At 46.4% G+C, this 15796-nt stretch overlaps 1 protein-coding gene across 3 annotated transcripts; it reads right to left on the bottom strand.

The window, feature by feature from the left end:
- Positions 1-1394: 1394 nt before the first annotated feature.
- LOC135390836 (importin-13-like) lies at positions 1395-13426 on the bottom strand. Of its 3 annotated transcripts, XM_064620773.1 has the most exons (20): positions 13185-13425; positions 12495-12602; positions 12268-12435; positions 12110-12208; positions 11969-12022; positions 11142-11416; positions 10853-10937; positions 10664-10792; positions 9380-9587; positions 8596-8645; positions 8393-8524; positions 7986-8324; positions 5393-5713; positions 4942-5167; positions 4713-4765; positions 4583-4649; positions 4470-4528; positions 3163-3252; positions 2900-3084; positions 1395-2169 (listed from the first exon to the last, which is right to left on the bottom strand). In XM_064620773.1, the coding sequence occupies exons 1-20, from the start codon at positions 13212-13214 to the stop codon at positions 2061-2063; spliced, it is 2787 nt and encodes a 928-aa protein (XP_064476843.1). In that variant the 5' UTR covers positions 13215-13425; the 3' UTR covers positions 1395-2060. The 3 variants fall into 3 exon arrangements, 2 of the variants coding, with proteins under 2 accessions (XP_064476843.1, XP_064476844.1); XR_010421827.1 differs by lacking the exon at positions 1395-2169 and having other exon boundaries at positions 2902-3084; positions 4466-4528; positions 13185-13426; XM_064620774.1 differs by lacking the exons at positions 1395-2169; positions 2900-3084; positions 3163-3252 and adding an exon at positions 4362-4396 and having other exon boundaries at positions 4466-4528; positions 13185-13426.
- Between the last annotated feature and the right edge of the window lie 2370 nt (positions 13427-15796).

The following is a 15796-nucleotide window of genomic DNA, read 5'->3' as shown; positions in this document are numbered from 1 at the left end:
GGATGTATAACACACCTGCCAAGGCGGCATCATGTATTTTGCTCTGCTAATGTAAAAAAAAAACTCCGTAACAAATAAAAAAACACCCGAATAGCGTTAAATAACAGTTAAATATATTTCAATTATTTATTTGTTTCTCACCATCAACCTCGCGTTTCAGCTGATTCCGCAGGAAGAAAGCGTAAATTTCAGTGGCCACAGCAGCGGGACGAAAACTGTCCTTTCCTTCTAGTCTTTTATAAATAGGGAGTCACTAAATAGGGAGCAGAGTATAGCGACACTGAGGCACGCCGGCGTGCGAGCCCGCCATTTTGAGTCAGGCGCGGCTGCGTCGCCTAGCGATGGGACGCCAATCTCCTCCTCCTCCGGTGGAGAACAACGGGCAGTCGAGCCAGCTCGCAACCCAGGAAACCGGTTTTGCTTGAAGGTGACTCCACATGGACGGAGAGTTCTCGGAAGAAGAAACCACGTGACACGATCGGGTCCAATCGCGCACACCGAACGGCGGCTCCGGTGCGGAAAAGGAATGCGATACTCTGTGCCCTTATTTAGTGACTCTAGTTTTTCTGAAACGGCCACAAATTCTAAAGTATAATGTACGTATGTGAGGGCTTACAGGTATGGGCGTATCGAGAGGGGGGCAAGGGGGGGTGTTCCCCCCCCCCCGGAGATTCAAGGTCACTTGCGAAAATTGTATTCTGTACTTATAGGTCGTCATGATTTTTCTGAGATTCCATAATAATATGAACTTCTCAACACCCGCCCACCCTGCACAGTCCTTCACCAGGAAAAGAAGAGAGACTTTGCCCTCCCCCTAAAAAAATAATGGGAACACCCATGCATGTGTAATGTATATGTATGTATGTATGTATATGTATGTATATGTATGTAACGCCCATGCATGCGGTAGTTACCGCCAGGGGCGGATCTAGGGGGACCCCTCCTCAATTTCTGTCTTCACATAGACCTCGATGGCGTATCTACCGTGCTGGGCAGGTCAGGACCCCCCTCAGAGAAAAATCCTGGATCTGCCCATGGTTCCCGCGAAAACCACTAAATACTTTTTAGGAAGGTGCGCACTGTTGAGGAAGTTTGTCGGTAGCGACAGTCTTCCACTGTCCCGATGAGATACAGTCAGGGGCGGCGCAACATCCTGAATTCAGGGGCATCCCGGGTCCCAAACGGTGCCCCCTTCAATCTCCCACCGCCGCCACCAATGGAAGGGGGCGTCGGTCCAGGTCCCAAAAATTCGAGGCAGATCATGGCACACATGAGACTGCGAGTTCTACAAAACATCCTGGAACCCGTGAACACTTTCAGGTCATGTATTCGTGATTTCTACCGCATAAATTGGCAAAGCCCTGACTGCGCTGGTAATTCGATCGGTTCAGAAAAAGTGTTTATAACATTTTATTCGCGTGCTGCACCTGATTGAGAAGACTTTGGCTCCTCATGCACCTCCATGGGAATTTTGCGCCCCCTTCACAAATCCAGGGGTCAAGTAACCCCCGTAACCCCCCTTGCGCCGCACCTGGATACAGTATATGGACATAGTAACAAGAGGCACACATCAGGGCCGTCTGCGATTCGTATAGCAATAATAATGATCCAGCAACCATTCGACCACCAGCCCTGTGGCCCAGGTGATGTTGGATAAGCGGAGCTCTAGTCCTTGTGCGGTACGAAATGGCGACGACTTCTCCGAAGAATACACGGCCCACACTTACCTGCACACTCAGTCGAAACGTCACCTATGGTTCCAATTTGTGACGCCTCGGCTGGATTAAGAAGCCTGGACAACCCCACTGAACTTCACCACATAGCACGTTCTGTGCTAACCACTGTCACGAATGATAATGTTATCGCTCCTGATTCGAAGAGAGATGGGGGCGTACGCCTTTTGTGTCAATTATCATGTATCCAAATTGGCACAAATAGGCGTACACCCCCTCTCTTTGAATCAGGAGTGATAACCCTATCATTCGTGGCAATAATTGTCGGGGGGGCTATGTACAAATAAAGTTATACATTGGCATAAACATCTTGGCTGTAGACTTTGCTCAGGTGCCTTTGAAGGTCTGGGTTGTAGACTTGGTGTTGATGGGGCCTCGGCAGAGGAGGCTGAATTCGGTAACTATTTCTCGCATTCGCGTCTTGTCTGCACTTTCTCTGGAGGGGAAGAAAATAACTTGTTATTCATCTTTGGGGTTGATCTTTCCTTATAGTGAAGCCACGTGCAGCAAAGACACGGATATAATTAAGTAAACCTGCGGTCCCAGTGTGTTGAAACCCCCAACAATGAACGACCGATATAATGAAGCGTTTTAGCGGTCCAGCCGTCTTCATTATAAAGATGTTCTCTTGTACAAAAGGAATTGTACATCAAAGGGGTTGCAGAACAGTTGTTCCACTTTTGAAGGAATCGCGTAGATGACGCGGGGATTTTTCTCTACATTTAGCAAAGTCATCTCCCTATGCGATCCTGCGTTTGGAAGTTGCTGCATGCTGAAAACCTAGCACTGTGAGAGGGACTGCTCCACCCCCCTTCCCTCAGTCCTCACAAATACAATAGTACTATGTATTAACGTAGCAAACGATACGTGGAAAGTGAATATGGAATGAGTAGTGAATGGAATTCATGGAAAGTGCCCTGTTTCCATGGTAGGCCCCACACGAAAATCACGGGACGGTAACAGGCATATTTTCGTTACCATTCCCATTTTCAATACTACCGCAATATTTTTCGTTTCTGTCACCCGTTTCTGACACGGCATCCCAGACAAGTCTAGTCAGTTCCTAGTCAGCTCTAGACAACACTAGAACTGACCTCCTTTGTTGCGCACCATCCCGACCCTGAACACGAGGTTTCTGTACTGAACATGTAAATGCAGCCACTCACTCGGCTATAAGCTGAACATAGTGTTCCTTGTCGGAGGTTGTGGCCAGGGAACTCGGAAAGTCTGGTCGCTGCACGAGTGCAGAGAGCCACCCACACAGATCGTCAGAGTACTCCTTGTTCAACATGAACAACAAGTTCGCCATGGCCTCAACCACCGAGAGCGAAGGCTCTCCACTGCCGATTACCTGCGAAGATGATGACAATATCAGATTGGCCTTCTTAGACAGCCACAAATATCAGTGTTGAGACATCGCCTCTCGTACCCTGATAATCTGCTCAGTCAGCAGCCCCCCATGATCGTTGACGGCGTTGTGCATTTTGGGGTGCTCCCTACTCCGCAATATGAAGTCGCTCTGCGGTATTTCAAAGTTTTTTAAAAACTCAATCAATCAATATTATGCTGTACAGTGCAATCCCGTTAATTCGAAATCTGTTAATTTGAACTTCTGGACAGTTTGAACTGACGCTTAGGTCCCAGTAAAGCTGTCTGTATTTATAGGGGGGGCGGAGAAACGAGAGCTCGCTGTTGTGTGTGTGATGTGTTTGTCCTGTTTTTAGTGCTTTTACGTTATGAAAGGAAAAAATGCTCGATAATTCGAACGTATGAACATGAACAAAGGTTTATTCGAACTAGATTGTGCTACTGCACCCGAAACCACAGACTACACGTCGACTCGAAAGTGCACGCTGCTGGAAGTCAATTTCTCATAAAAGCGATACTTCTGCCCGGGAAAGGCTAGCAAGGAACAAACTGCTGTAATGGTGTGTGTAAATGCGACAAGCACTGTGCGATGCTGCTTACTTGGTGGCAGCAAAGCAAGCAAGCCTTGCTGTTTTTAAAGGGGATCAAGACACTTCCTGTTGAATATACAGCCAACAAAAAAGGCAGCAACTCGATACTTACTTAAAGAGGTTTGGCTATATTTAGGGATGAGCCAACCGAATCCGTAAATCCTAAGCCGGGATTCGAGATATGCCAATCCGAATCCACCAACCACGTTTCTTTGTTTTTTTTTTAAACCGGCGCCTCCTAGCCAACGGCAACTAGCCATAGAAGGCCTGCTTATTGCCTCCTCTCCTTCCCTACGTGGACATATAAAGTTAGAATTTGTCCACTACTGCAATTCGCCCTTCTGCAAATTCACGATCTTGCAAATGATCGCGGTTAACTTGGAATCTGTAGACAAAAAGTGGAACACGCTTTCCAGAAAATCAGTTTTGAGAAAGATACAGTATCGTTTTGCGCTTTATTTTAAAGATTTCCTATTTTTTACACGGGGACGTTCAGTCACAACTGGCAGACGACAGTGGTACGTCTCAATGGCCACGACTGATGAAAGCACGTTTGTGATTGGCTACCGCCGTTGAAAACACGATCCTGATTGGCCGACTCTTAATTGCTGCGTCACGTCATCGTGGAAGCAGGCTTTCTCTGTCTAGGTGGTGTTGATAAAGCTCTCATTTAGAGCGGCTTCCGTTAGTTCGAACTTGGGTCCCCTTCGAGTTTGGAGTAACGGGATCGCACTGTATTTAGACTGGAAATATCACTTCCATTACTTGGTATACCTACTAGAAACTGTGTGGCCGACTCGACTGTCGACCTCTTCGGAAGCATTATGGTTGTCCCAGCTAAAAGGCACAAGCTTGATTGGTCCCATGAATGCTGAATGCCAGCGTACTTACCGCAGACGAATAACGCTGAAGGGTCTAACTTGTTCACGTCAAAGACTCTGGTATATACTCTGGCCATCTGGAAGCATGTATCTCGGATTAACGTAAAACTTGTGTACATAAATCGACAGAATTCACTCACATGAGCCAGCATACTGAAGAAGGCCTCCAAAATGAGTGCATGCTCCTTTGAAACTGCAAGAACAAATTAAGTCAGGCAAGGCAATATTATGTTAGCAACTTAACTCGCAGTTGGCAACAGCAATGTGGAGCCTAAGGCTTGTATCGTATCACAATAGTATGTATGTTTTTTGTGCCAGCTGTGATTAGCTTGCATATGTTTGTTAGTCACAAATAAAAGGGACGAGTACCATTCTGAGAAGAAGCTGCAGTTGCCAGCGTGGTGCTGCAGAGCACAGAAAGTGCCTCGACATTGCGAGTGTCTGGCAGTGGAGTCGGCCGATATAGGCTGTCAAACGCTTTAAGGATCGCTGCCTGCGGGTTCCTCCTGTACAACGAAACTAGAAGCGCAAGGGCATTCGAGGCGGATTCGAATCCAACTCCATGGGACGCAGTCTGCAAGAATTCACACAGGCTCTGAAAGAGACATGGTCTTTATTTTTCTCTTTCATATTTCAATACAGCTGCGAGGAAATGTTTGTACCAACAACTCTCGCATGCTTTTGTACATATTGTAATGAAACCAGGGCGCATTCCTTATGAAAGCGTCGGAATAAGATATAACAAATCACCACTGTAGCAAACGCACAATATACGGGGGATAGCTGTGCAAGGACACAGTCTATATTGAGCATGGCTTACCTTGACAAAATGCTCGTCTGTAGCATACTTTTCTGACAAGGGCACAAGCATGGGTCTGAGTTTCTGCATGACCATTTCGGAGGGCATGATGTCTTCTTCTTCAAAAAATCGTGCATCATCCCCAGTTTCGACCTTAGATAAAAGCATCGTGAGCATCTTGAGCAGCAGCAACACGTGTGGGAGGGTCCCCGACGTCGGATCCTGAGCTACCGTGTCCTGCAGGATGCGGATCTGGGGCACGACTATAGCCTGCAGCCACGGTCCCACTTGGCCCTTCTCAACCGACGACAGCGTACATCCGACTGCGCCCATCATGAGGATCTGGATTTGACAACAGGATTAAAGGAACTGTAAAGTGAAAGCACTACCACCATGTTTCAAGATACCATCATGGTAGAACTAGGGTTGCCACCGGGCCGGTTATTTGCTCGTTCTGCCGGTTGCTGGTACAAAGCTCATACCGGCAGCCTTTTGCCGGTATTTCTGGCTCAACACCTTTCGCATGAGCTTTTTCATGGTTTTTCCTTCAACATTCCACTACAGCTTTTGGAGCACATACAAAACTCCGCGATCACCAGTCGTTTTCTTAATTATTCATTACAATATTGTGTTCAGATGGGACAAGAGCAGTGGTTGTGCAAAGCTGTTGGTGGTTGTGTCGAGCTTGCAGGAACTTAGGCCGTATAGATCCATCATGGGATCCCCGCATGCAAATAAATGTTTGTCTGCGTCGATGCGTTTTTCAAAGTCTGTGGCAATCCAGTCCGGTTGCTCCAATACAATCTAGCAATATTTATAGCAATTTCAATTTCAATCAGTGATCAAGCCCCACACAGGAACATATGTTTCTTCGTATTTGAGCAAGCAAGCACTCTCTTTCTCTCTGTGTGCTCGTCCACCCCTCACCCACTTGCCCTTTCCCACGAGCCTTTCTCTTTCCCTCTACTCCACCTCCTCTCCCCCAGCCGGTATTTTTTACTGCAAAAGGTGGCAACCCTAGGTAGAACGTGGCTCAGAGATGGGCAGCATTTAAATACATTGTAATTAAAATACTATTTGCCGAAATACTATGCCGAAATACTAAAATACTATGCTGTTCTTCTCTGCGAATCTGACTGTTAGACCGAACAGAAGGTGCTTAAAAGATGCAGTCTCCGAGAATAAATGCCATTGTTCGTTGGTGTCTACAGGTTTTTCCGGCGATTTTAATCCAAGTGCCAGCTAAATTAATCCATGTGCCATGCAAACTTTATGGGGCACAGACTAATTTAGCTGGCACTTGGATTAAAATCGCTGGGAAAACCTGTAGATGACATTTTCCTCGCAGTCTTTATGGTAGTAATTACAGTATTTAAATACTGTATTTATGTTTTGTATTTAAATAATCCTGTTGAAAAGTATTTATGAAGTATTTATACCCATTTCATCGAAGTATTTTGTATTTATACCCATTTCATCAAAGTATTTTGTATTTATATCTAAATGCTCAAAAAATGTAGTTATGCCCATCCCTGACGTGGCTGAGTGGTCATACACACACACAAGTCATCACCTCTCAGTTCTTCATACTTTTTTTGAACACTTCTAAAAAACCGAAAGGAGGAGATCCTTGACGTTCGCTGAGGACAAAGTGGGTGCTGGCCTCAGACATATCTGAATACTAAAGTACTATGGAACGCATTGGAGACATGTTACTAACTACCATTAGAGCCGTTTCGAAGAACGACAGCAGCTCTTGAGAAGTTGGGTTTAAACTGTTAACGGTTGTGACCTGTGAGGTCTGTGCCTGTGTGCCTGTGTCCGTACGTACTGCACCATCTGTTGGTCTTTCTCTCTCTCTCTCTGTCATTCAGGGAAAGGCAACAGAAACAGAATCTGTATTATACCGGAAATATAGCAGGTAACGGTAACAGAAACGGATATCGCGCAGTTAGAATAACTGAAACATAAACGGAAACCACAATAATTTACGGTAATAATTCGGGTATCGCAGGACCCGAATAGCTGCAATTCTTTACCATATCGTGTAGATAAATTTATGAAATAAACCTCAGTTAAGCAAACTCAAATTAACTGAAGAACTAAAACTAAAATGAACTGTCAAACTGGAGCATATAAGTAAGTAGTAAATAGAAGAAGCATAGTTCTTATACGCTTATGGTGACCCGGAAGTTGCAAGCGTGAGTAACATTGTGATGTGTGATGTGATAGAAAAAGGAACATTCCTGGAAACCATGTTCATATTAGCTGGGCTAATATGAATCACCCTAAATCACCCTGGCTACTTTGAGAATTTGAATAGCCTCGTTTAGTTCCAAGCCAATCCTGAATATTTGGTCAATCAAAACGCTCCTTATAACTTCCTGCCATTTGCACATATACGTATAGCTACAACCTGTCCATAACTTGGCTCCTGCTCTGAAGACTGCCAATCGCAATGGCTTCATGTTGTGGCATCACTTGTATGAGACTTACATTCCCAGCTGGCACGGATTATGAAGACACCGCTACCTACAGCTAACGACACAATTACAATTACCACATCCTGAAAAATGCTCTCGCAGTATGACCACAGTACCCGATAAGTACCCACCCGTTCATGCTCTCCGAGGACGCTTCCCGCCAGAGCTTCACTCGCAGCAGTTAATACCTGACGTGCCACGGGACCCAAGGTGCCTCGGCAATCCTGAGCTACCTCCTTCAGGGCAAGTGTTGCAGCTGGAGCGAGTTCGTTCGCATGCAGTGATGCTGACAACATTGGCAGTACTGCCTGCAGGGTCTCCGGGCAGCCATTCAACCATTCCCCATACGCTCCTATGCACGCCAGGGCTGTCGGAGTCACCTTCGGGTGAACAGGGAGCGCGGGGAGTATGCCTGCCAGAACCTCCTCGACATAGCCGTATCCCTCTTTTCCTACTGATACCACTAGGGACTGCAAGAGAGAACAGACTTGCAGAAACTTCTTGCGAGGCTCCTCCAGGAAACGCTCCAGGTAGTCACCTCAAAAACGAACAGGCGGGCCTCGAGCTGTGGCCATGTCGCCGGGTCCTTACGAAAGGCATCTGCGGAAACTCGTAGCTGCTCCACCAGGTCCGGAAGCATACTCTCGTACAGGACGTCGTATAAATACCACTGCAGCGAGCCGGAAGTGTAAATCTTTGTGCTGAAAGATAAGATAAGCAGCAACGAAGAGGAGAACTTACCAAGAACTCTCCGATATCTCGTCTATAACTACGTAAGGCATCCCTGTCTTCTGCAAAATGAAAGGAGTTACACCTCATGGAACGTCATGTCCTCTTGTGCAGCTCGTTACAGTAGATAAGTGCTCCCATTTCTATGAACAATCAATAGACATAGGGTCTATTCACACGCTGCTGCTTTAGTGTGTCTTTGGCGCAGCTACGTTGCGCAGTATGAACAGGCTGTTCAGCACGGATCACCCAGACAGGCGACTCTGCTAACAACCTATAGGTGCAACCTGTCCGTAACTTGGCTCCTGCTCTGAAGACTGCCAATCGCAATGGCTTACTGCATCACTTATGAGACTTAAATTCCCAGCTGGCACGGATCATGAAGACACCGCTAGCGTCTGAACTAGCAACCATATTTTCAGTTCCAGTGGCATCGCTAGGGTACGCGGCACTCGGTGCGGGAGCTCTTTGCGACACCGCACCCTCCCTCCGCACCCCCCCAGTGACGCCACTGTTCAGTTCTCACACTTGTGCATGTGATGACGCCATTTTCTCGTGCTACCTGACGAGCTGGTTGAACACTACGATGCGGAGAGTTATACTGACCGTATAAAAGACTCTGACTCTGCAACCTCACTTGTGCGCAATCGTTGCTGGCATGAAGGTGCATCGTGTGAATAGACTCGTATGTCTGTCCTTTTTTCGCTAAGCGATTTATTTCTTCACAAATAATGCAGCACTCATTTTACACTCGTAACTCGACACATTTATGAACACGTTTATGGCTTTTCATTACCTTCTGCCCATTGTGAGTCGTCGAGTGGTAGTTGTACTTTACGGAGTAGCGTGTCCACTAGGGCTTGCCACACAGGTAGCAGCAACGGTGCTTCCTCGCGGGGTCTCTCTGCGATGGACACCTCATATTGCAGGGCATGCCAAAAGCCGAGAGCTTGACTGCTGCATTTCTCGTCCACTGGAAAGTGTCCCGGTGTTCCGCTGCATTGCTGCATGTCACTGTCTGTGTTAATACTATTGACGGTAATAATCGGGTGCTGTGGGGATACATTGTACATTAAAGTGCAGCTCCAGACTCAGAAAACAGCGTTTATTTTATTCAGTCTAGGAAAGGAAGGTGTTTCAAGTATTCTGTACGCGAAATTTCAATCCTGTTTACGAAATTTCCATGATCCAACGGGTGAGTGACATAATCGTAAGTCCATAAACTGCAAATATGTCATGGTCTCGAGAAGGCACTCGTCTCATAGCAATGACGCAGGCTTCCGGGGAGGGTGACGTTGTGGAGAAATCACGCGACGCTGAGCGAAAGAGGGGAAAATGGGAGAGATGTCTTCTCCCTCCTTTAGTATTGTTGTGCCTTTTTTGCCTTCCAGAGATAAAATGGCTGAGTACAGATCCATCGTGCCGTACTCGAATTTAAAGAGTCGCGTAAAGTTAAGCAAATATATTCCTGGTTCTATCGATCGCACGTACAGCTGCTGGGCGACGGCATTCATTTGTTGCTCGAAATAATGAAATATGCAGCCTGGCACCAGTGTCTTCTCTGTTGGCTGGGTTGGACCGCTATAACTGACACATTATCTGTTTGGCATGTTGGGATTCCTAAACACAAGTGCCTTCTCTTCTCCAGAGCATGCATCCAACAAAGATGGCTGCTCCTTCGAGTGCTCCTGTACGGATCGGAACCGATATTGCCCCAAGAAACAACGCCGAAATAACTTACGGGCATTTCGAGCACCAGTTGCTACTGAAATTAAATTTCACGCGAAATATCAACGAAAATAAAAAGATGTTGATTTCAAAATTTGTCCGACTGAAACATCCTTTCTAATGGAAAAGTCACTCGTTACCGATGTGTAATGTGAACACGTTCCGTTTCACTTTTTCTCAGTAACAAGTTCCGAGGTAACAGTATTTTAGTTCCTTTTTTTTTTTCTGTACCATATGTACAAGTCTGTATCTGTAACAAACACTATAATTTTACGTGGTTCTACATTACGCAAACTTATGGTATTAACATGACATGCAAGTGAGAAGGAACACATGGTGTGTGAATACATACCAGGACGAGGTTGATGATTGTGAGGACATTGTCCTTATGCTGCGGTTTGGTGAGGAGGGTGTCGACGAGGAGATCCGGGTGGCTCTGGCCCAGTGCGATGAGGATCCTGTACACTGCCTTGCACAGTTCCTATTGACCCAGAGATGCATAGGGTAAAAAGACGATTATTTCAAACGCGCACGATCTCACCATTTCTTTTGCAGCAGCCATCTTGTTCAAGAACTCCTTGAGCTCTGCCAAGTTGTCGACCATCTGAAGCATGAAGTCTGGGAACCTATGGAAGATGGCAAATAGTTTGACAACGTTTCTGCGATACGTGCGTGCAAAAAGTGTGCAGGCAAGCCTATCTGCAATTTTTTAGGTTTCAAATTTTAATAAGTACTAAACGCAGCAGTAAAAAAAGGCCATAAAAGTAAGCACAAAGTACTATTTAAAGTGTAAGTTAACAGCAAACTCAAAGCAGTAAAAAGTGTCCTACTGGGGCGCATCAGGATGGCGGACAACATCGGTTAGTGCCTCCGAAGCTGCGCAACAGAGCTCTGGGTCGGTTACGGCCTGCATCAAACGAGGAAGCAGACTTAGGTGGGATTCGGGATCCAATGACAGCTGCACCCACGACGAATAGCAGCGTAACGTCTGGTGTCCCATATCGGATCTGCTCTCCAAGAAGCTGAAGACTACGTTTGAAGCAGAGTCCAGGCCCGCACGTGATGCCTTACAACTGTCTTGTTCAGTGCTCTGCAACTTAAGATGCTACAAAGAGGGAGAGAGAGAGAAAATGTCGCAAAGAACATGCTAAGCAATGTGTAAAGTGTTGGGAGCACAAAGCTACTGTATATTACAGGTATTAATAGTAGAACGCTAAGTATTTATAATGCTGTCAGATGCAAGGTAGAATATTTTTTTATGTGGTATTTTTGTTTATTAACATTCATGAAAACTATATTCTAGGTGTTGCCATTCACAGCAAACAGTGTTGTTATCGATAGTAACAATATATAATTAGGGTTGCGTCCTCATTGGTTCTTGAACGGATGCAAGCATTCCTTTTATGGAATTCCATAAGACTGTCACAAGAGGGAATTGCGTTGATGCTCTATCATTCTCTCCCCTGCCACCAATTAGGAAGTTGTTAGGCACATAGGCCTTTTTGGTTTATTAATAAAGGATCTCCCTCGTTTGAGGTTGTGTGTGCTATCGTCTTTCTTCCGTGTCTCGGGTTTTTCCGTACTATCGCAATACAAAATGACAAGACCATCAATAGTACCCGTAGCACTACGGATAGCAGTTCACCTCGAAACTCACCTCTTCGGGAATAACAGTCAGAAGTTCTAGCAACATGTCCTCCAACACTGGTGGCTGTGTAATCCGGATAAATTTGACTTAATAAGACAAAAATCTATCGAGAGAACAACAAAAATGGTGGAGTATGGCACAGCAGCTTACCGGAACATTTCCCCCAACTGAAGGCTGGAATTTAAGGATAAGGTCAGAGATGGCAGACGGCCAAAAATCTGGTATCACGCGAATCACGAATGATGCCACCTGTAACGGAGGCACGAGTCACAGCCCATGTATACTGTACAGTTGACAGATATACTCACAGCAGCTATTATTTTTGTTAGAATAAACTTTGGCCCGTTCGAATATTGAAGCATCGTATCCAGCAGCTTGGTTCGTAGCGGACCATACTGATCTTCGGGAATTTCATTCCAGTGCCTCGAGATTTTAACGTGAAGCGTGTTGGCAGCGAAATATTGAACTTCGTGGGCCTGAAAGAAATTGTTGCGGTAATGCGTTGTTTGGTACTGCTCCTATCAACCCTAAGCACCTTGGTCGTGTCCAGAAGTTGCCAGGCTATGTCCCAAGCCTCAGGTGACGCATGGAATAACGTGAGGCACCGATTTGCTTCGGCGTTGCCGTGAGTAGCGTGGCACAGCTGATAACGTGGGGGAGATTAGAGACTTAATGATCGGGGTATCCCTTTCGTAGGCGTCACCATTTCAAAGTTCTCACCCAGGGGAAAATGTCTGCAATCCCAAGTGGTTTATGAAAGGATTTCCACTTGAAACCACTTTGTATATACGTAAGTGGTTTAGAGTGGAAATCCTTTCAGCAGACATTTTTCAACTGGGCATTATCGAAAACGGATTTGGGAAGGCAAGGAAAGCTGCCACAGCCGCACTAAACTACCGAACTTATCACTAAACTATCCAAGTTTATGATGCCTTAGGTTAGTTCAGTGATAGGTTAGGTAAGGGGCGGATCCAGACCCTCGGTTTGGGGGGGGGGGGGGTGTCAGAGCGCGTAGTGGGGGAGGGGGGAGAGGGAAATCCAGTGTATAAACTTACTAACTTAGATTAGTTTGGCTGTGACAGCTTCATTTGATCGCCATTATATGAATCTCATTTACTTATTCGTGTTCGAGAAAAACAACAGATACTGCCGCTATTTCTGAACAGACTGTAAAGAGACCTAATTGACGTGCTGTCGTTCCAGATGAATTCTCAATATGACTTACTGCCTCCACTTGTTCTGTGGTGAAAGACATTATCCGCGAACTATGCGGGGATCCTCTATTTCAGAAGTGACAAGGAAAATTTCAAGCACCCGGGCGAGTGCAAAAAGTGGCCCAGAGTTGTCCAGAGTCCACGTGCACTGAGTCACACCTAGTCACAGTCACACCCACCACAAACTCCCAGGTGCGCGGTCTCCTGTGATCCCGAGCAATCCCGAGTACCTAGGAACCGCCTCCTCTGTGACGTAACGGTCACGTGATCGTCATTGTTTTCTCTCTTTCTCTTTCCCTTCTGCGCGCTTTTGGTCCAAGCTTGATGCGTATGCAAAGAAAATTCCTGTGTGCTTCGTTGCAAATTAGTCAAAAACAGGGTGTGTCTGCAGATAAACCACAGTGGGTGTCAAGTACGCGCACATATGCCAGTGAAGTTTATCTGCACACACCCTGTAACATGTTCATCTCCGCCTATGAACTTGTGAACGGTAGGTTCGGGAGTCTCCCCGCTTTCTAAACAAATGACGTCATAGTGTTCGACAGCGTTGAACTAGGTTGCGCATGAAAGCACGGTCTTGACGAGATTACGATGGTCCCTGAAAGGGACGGGACCGTCGGTCCCACTGTTCTTTTAATAGGGGGCAGCGAACAGGTGCCTATTCGTGGAACCCAGCTCCCCCCCCCCCTTTCCGATTTGTTTCGGTTTCAGTCTGTCAACCAACGTCATATTCCTTGCAGGTCTAGCTCCTAAACGACTTGTATACAGGGCGTTTTTTTGTTGTATTTTTTTTTTATCCGTTGCAGGATCTTTGTAAAAAATAAAAAATAAAACTAGCAGAGCAAAATAGATGCCATTTCAGTAGGTGTGTTACACGGCCTGGTTGACATTGTGTAGGACAGCGTATGCAGCTGCTGGACGACTAATGAACTAAAATTAACTAATTATTTATTAGTTGTTCTCTGGGAAATGCGGGATAGCAGAATTGGAGCCAGTCATCATATGCACCGTACCCTTAGGAGCGAACGTACTTTAAGATATAAATTGCCGAATTTCGCTATGCAAATGAGCCGGAGCCAGAACTACGCAGTACTGGAGCGCAGAAAGAGTCACAGGCAATCCCGGTGAGGGGGCACGTGCTTTAGAGCGATGGAGCTGATTGGATTTCAGGAAAAAAAGATCCAAAGGGAAAAAAAGATCCACCAGTGGATCCTCTTTCCCTATGGATCTTTTTGCCGCATGGATCTTCTTTCTCGCTCGGATTTTCTTTCCTTATGGATGTTTCTTCCGTATGGATCTTTATTCCCTCTGTCACGTGACCACGTTGGAGCTTCTTTGTGTTGTACAGTTACAGTTCGCATTGCGACATGGCTCCTTGCGTACATGTTTTCCTCATAAGAAGTAATGTGGTACCTACCCACGGCATGGTTTGCATTCGCCCCTGCCTCAAGCCGACCCAGCGAATCCGCTACGAGCTCTTCAAGCCCTCATCACATTTTTAACAGCAAGAGGGCTCCTGCGTGAGCTGTGAACATTCATCATCTTCTCCCCCTCAAGAAATAGGACAGGGTGCCGCCTCAGCACGAAACCTCCCACTACACCGCGTGCGGCACCTGACTGATAACACTTTGGCTCCTCATGCACCTCCATGGAAATTTTGCGTCCCCTTCACAAATCCAGGGGTCAAGTAACCCCTGTAACCCCCCTTCCGCCGCACCTGGATACAGTATATGGACATAGTAACAAGAGGCACACATCAGGGCCGTCTGCGATTCGTATAGCAATAATAATGATCCAGCAACCATTCGACCACCAGCCCTGTGGCCCAGGTGATGTTGGCTCTAGTCCTTGTGGGGTACGAAATAGCGCCGACTTCTCTGAAGAATACATGGCCCATACTTACCCGCACACTCAGTCGAAACGTCACCTATGGTTCCAATTTGTGACGCCTCGGCTGGATTAAGATGCCTGGACAACCCCACTGAACTTCACCGCACCTCTGCGCTAACCATTGCCACGAATGATAAGGTTATCGCTCCTGATTCGAAGAGAGATGGGGGCGTACGCCTTTTGTGTCAATTATCATGTATCCAAATTGACACAAAAAGGCGTACGCCCCCGCTCTTCGAATCAGGAGTGATAACCTTATCATTCGTGGCAATGGTTGTCGCAGAGCGTGATATGCGGTGAAGTTCTGTTTTTACAGTGCAGCTTCCAGTGGCGTATGTATAGTCAAAGTGGGAGAGGGGAGGGACCAACCGAATTCGCACGTTTGAAAGTGCGTTGGGGAGAGGGTGAAATCCTCCTCCTCCTCTGTTAATTTCCCCAGAACCCGCTCCGAAACGTATCTTTCTGGCTACATTACTGCCTACAGAATTTTTTGATTGCCTTGCTTACTGAATTTTTTTCCGCAGCTATTTCATTTTTTTTGCACCCCCTCCCTCCCTCTCCTGCGTGCTTAGCATTCTGGATAAACCGTTGCCCTCTGGTCAGTAGCTCATCACTGGGATGAGTGTGGAGGCATACACTCTTAAAAATGAACTTCACCACATAGCACGCTCCTAGCCAACCATCATCCCGAATGACAACGTTCTCGCTCTAGATTTGTTGAAAACGGGAGGAG

This window comes from Ornithodoros turicata, chromosome 4 (assembly GCF_037126465.1).
Source record: "Ornithodoros turicata isolate Travis chromosome 4, ASM3712646v1, whole genome shotgun sequence".
In the NCBI taxonomy this organism is placed as follows: Eukaryota; Metazoa; Arthropoda; class Arachnida; order Ixodida; family Argasidae; genus Ornithodoros; species Ornithodoros turicata.
The sequence above is the reverse complement of the archived record's forward strand: the minus strand, read 5'-3'. Positions and strand labels throughout refer to the sequence as shown.

Excerpts from the sequence above, each read along its gene's own strand:
- LOC135390836 (XM_064620773.1), bottom strand. The coding sequence starts at position 13,214 with ATGTCTTTCACCACAGAACAAGTGGAGGCA. Across the intron at positions 5,714-7,985 it reads TCCTCGGAGAGCATGAACGG|ATCCTCATGATGGGCGCAGT; the intron begins GTGGGTACTTAT and ends TGTCAAATCCAG. Across the intron at positions 4,650-4,712 it reads TCTTCAGTATGCTGGCTCAT|ATGGCCAGAGTATATACCAG; the intron begins GTGAGTGAATTC and ends ACATGCTTCCAG.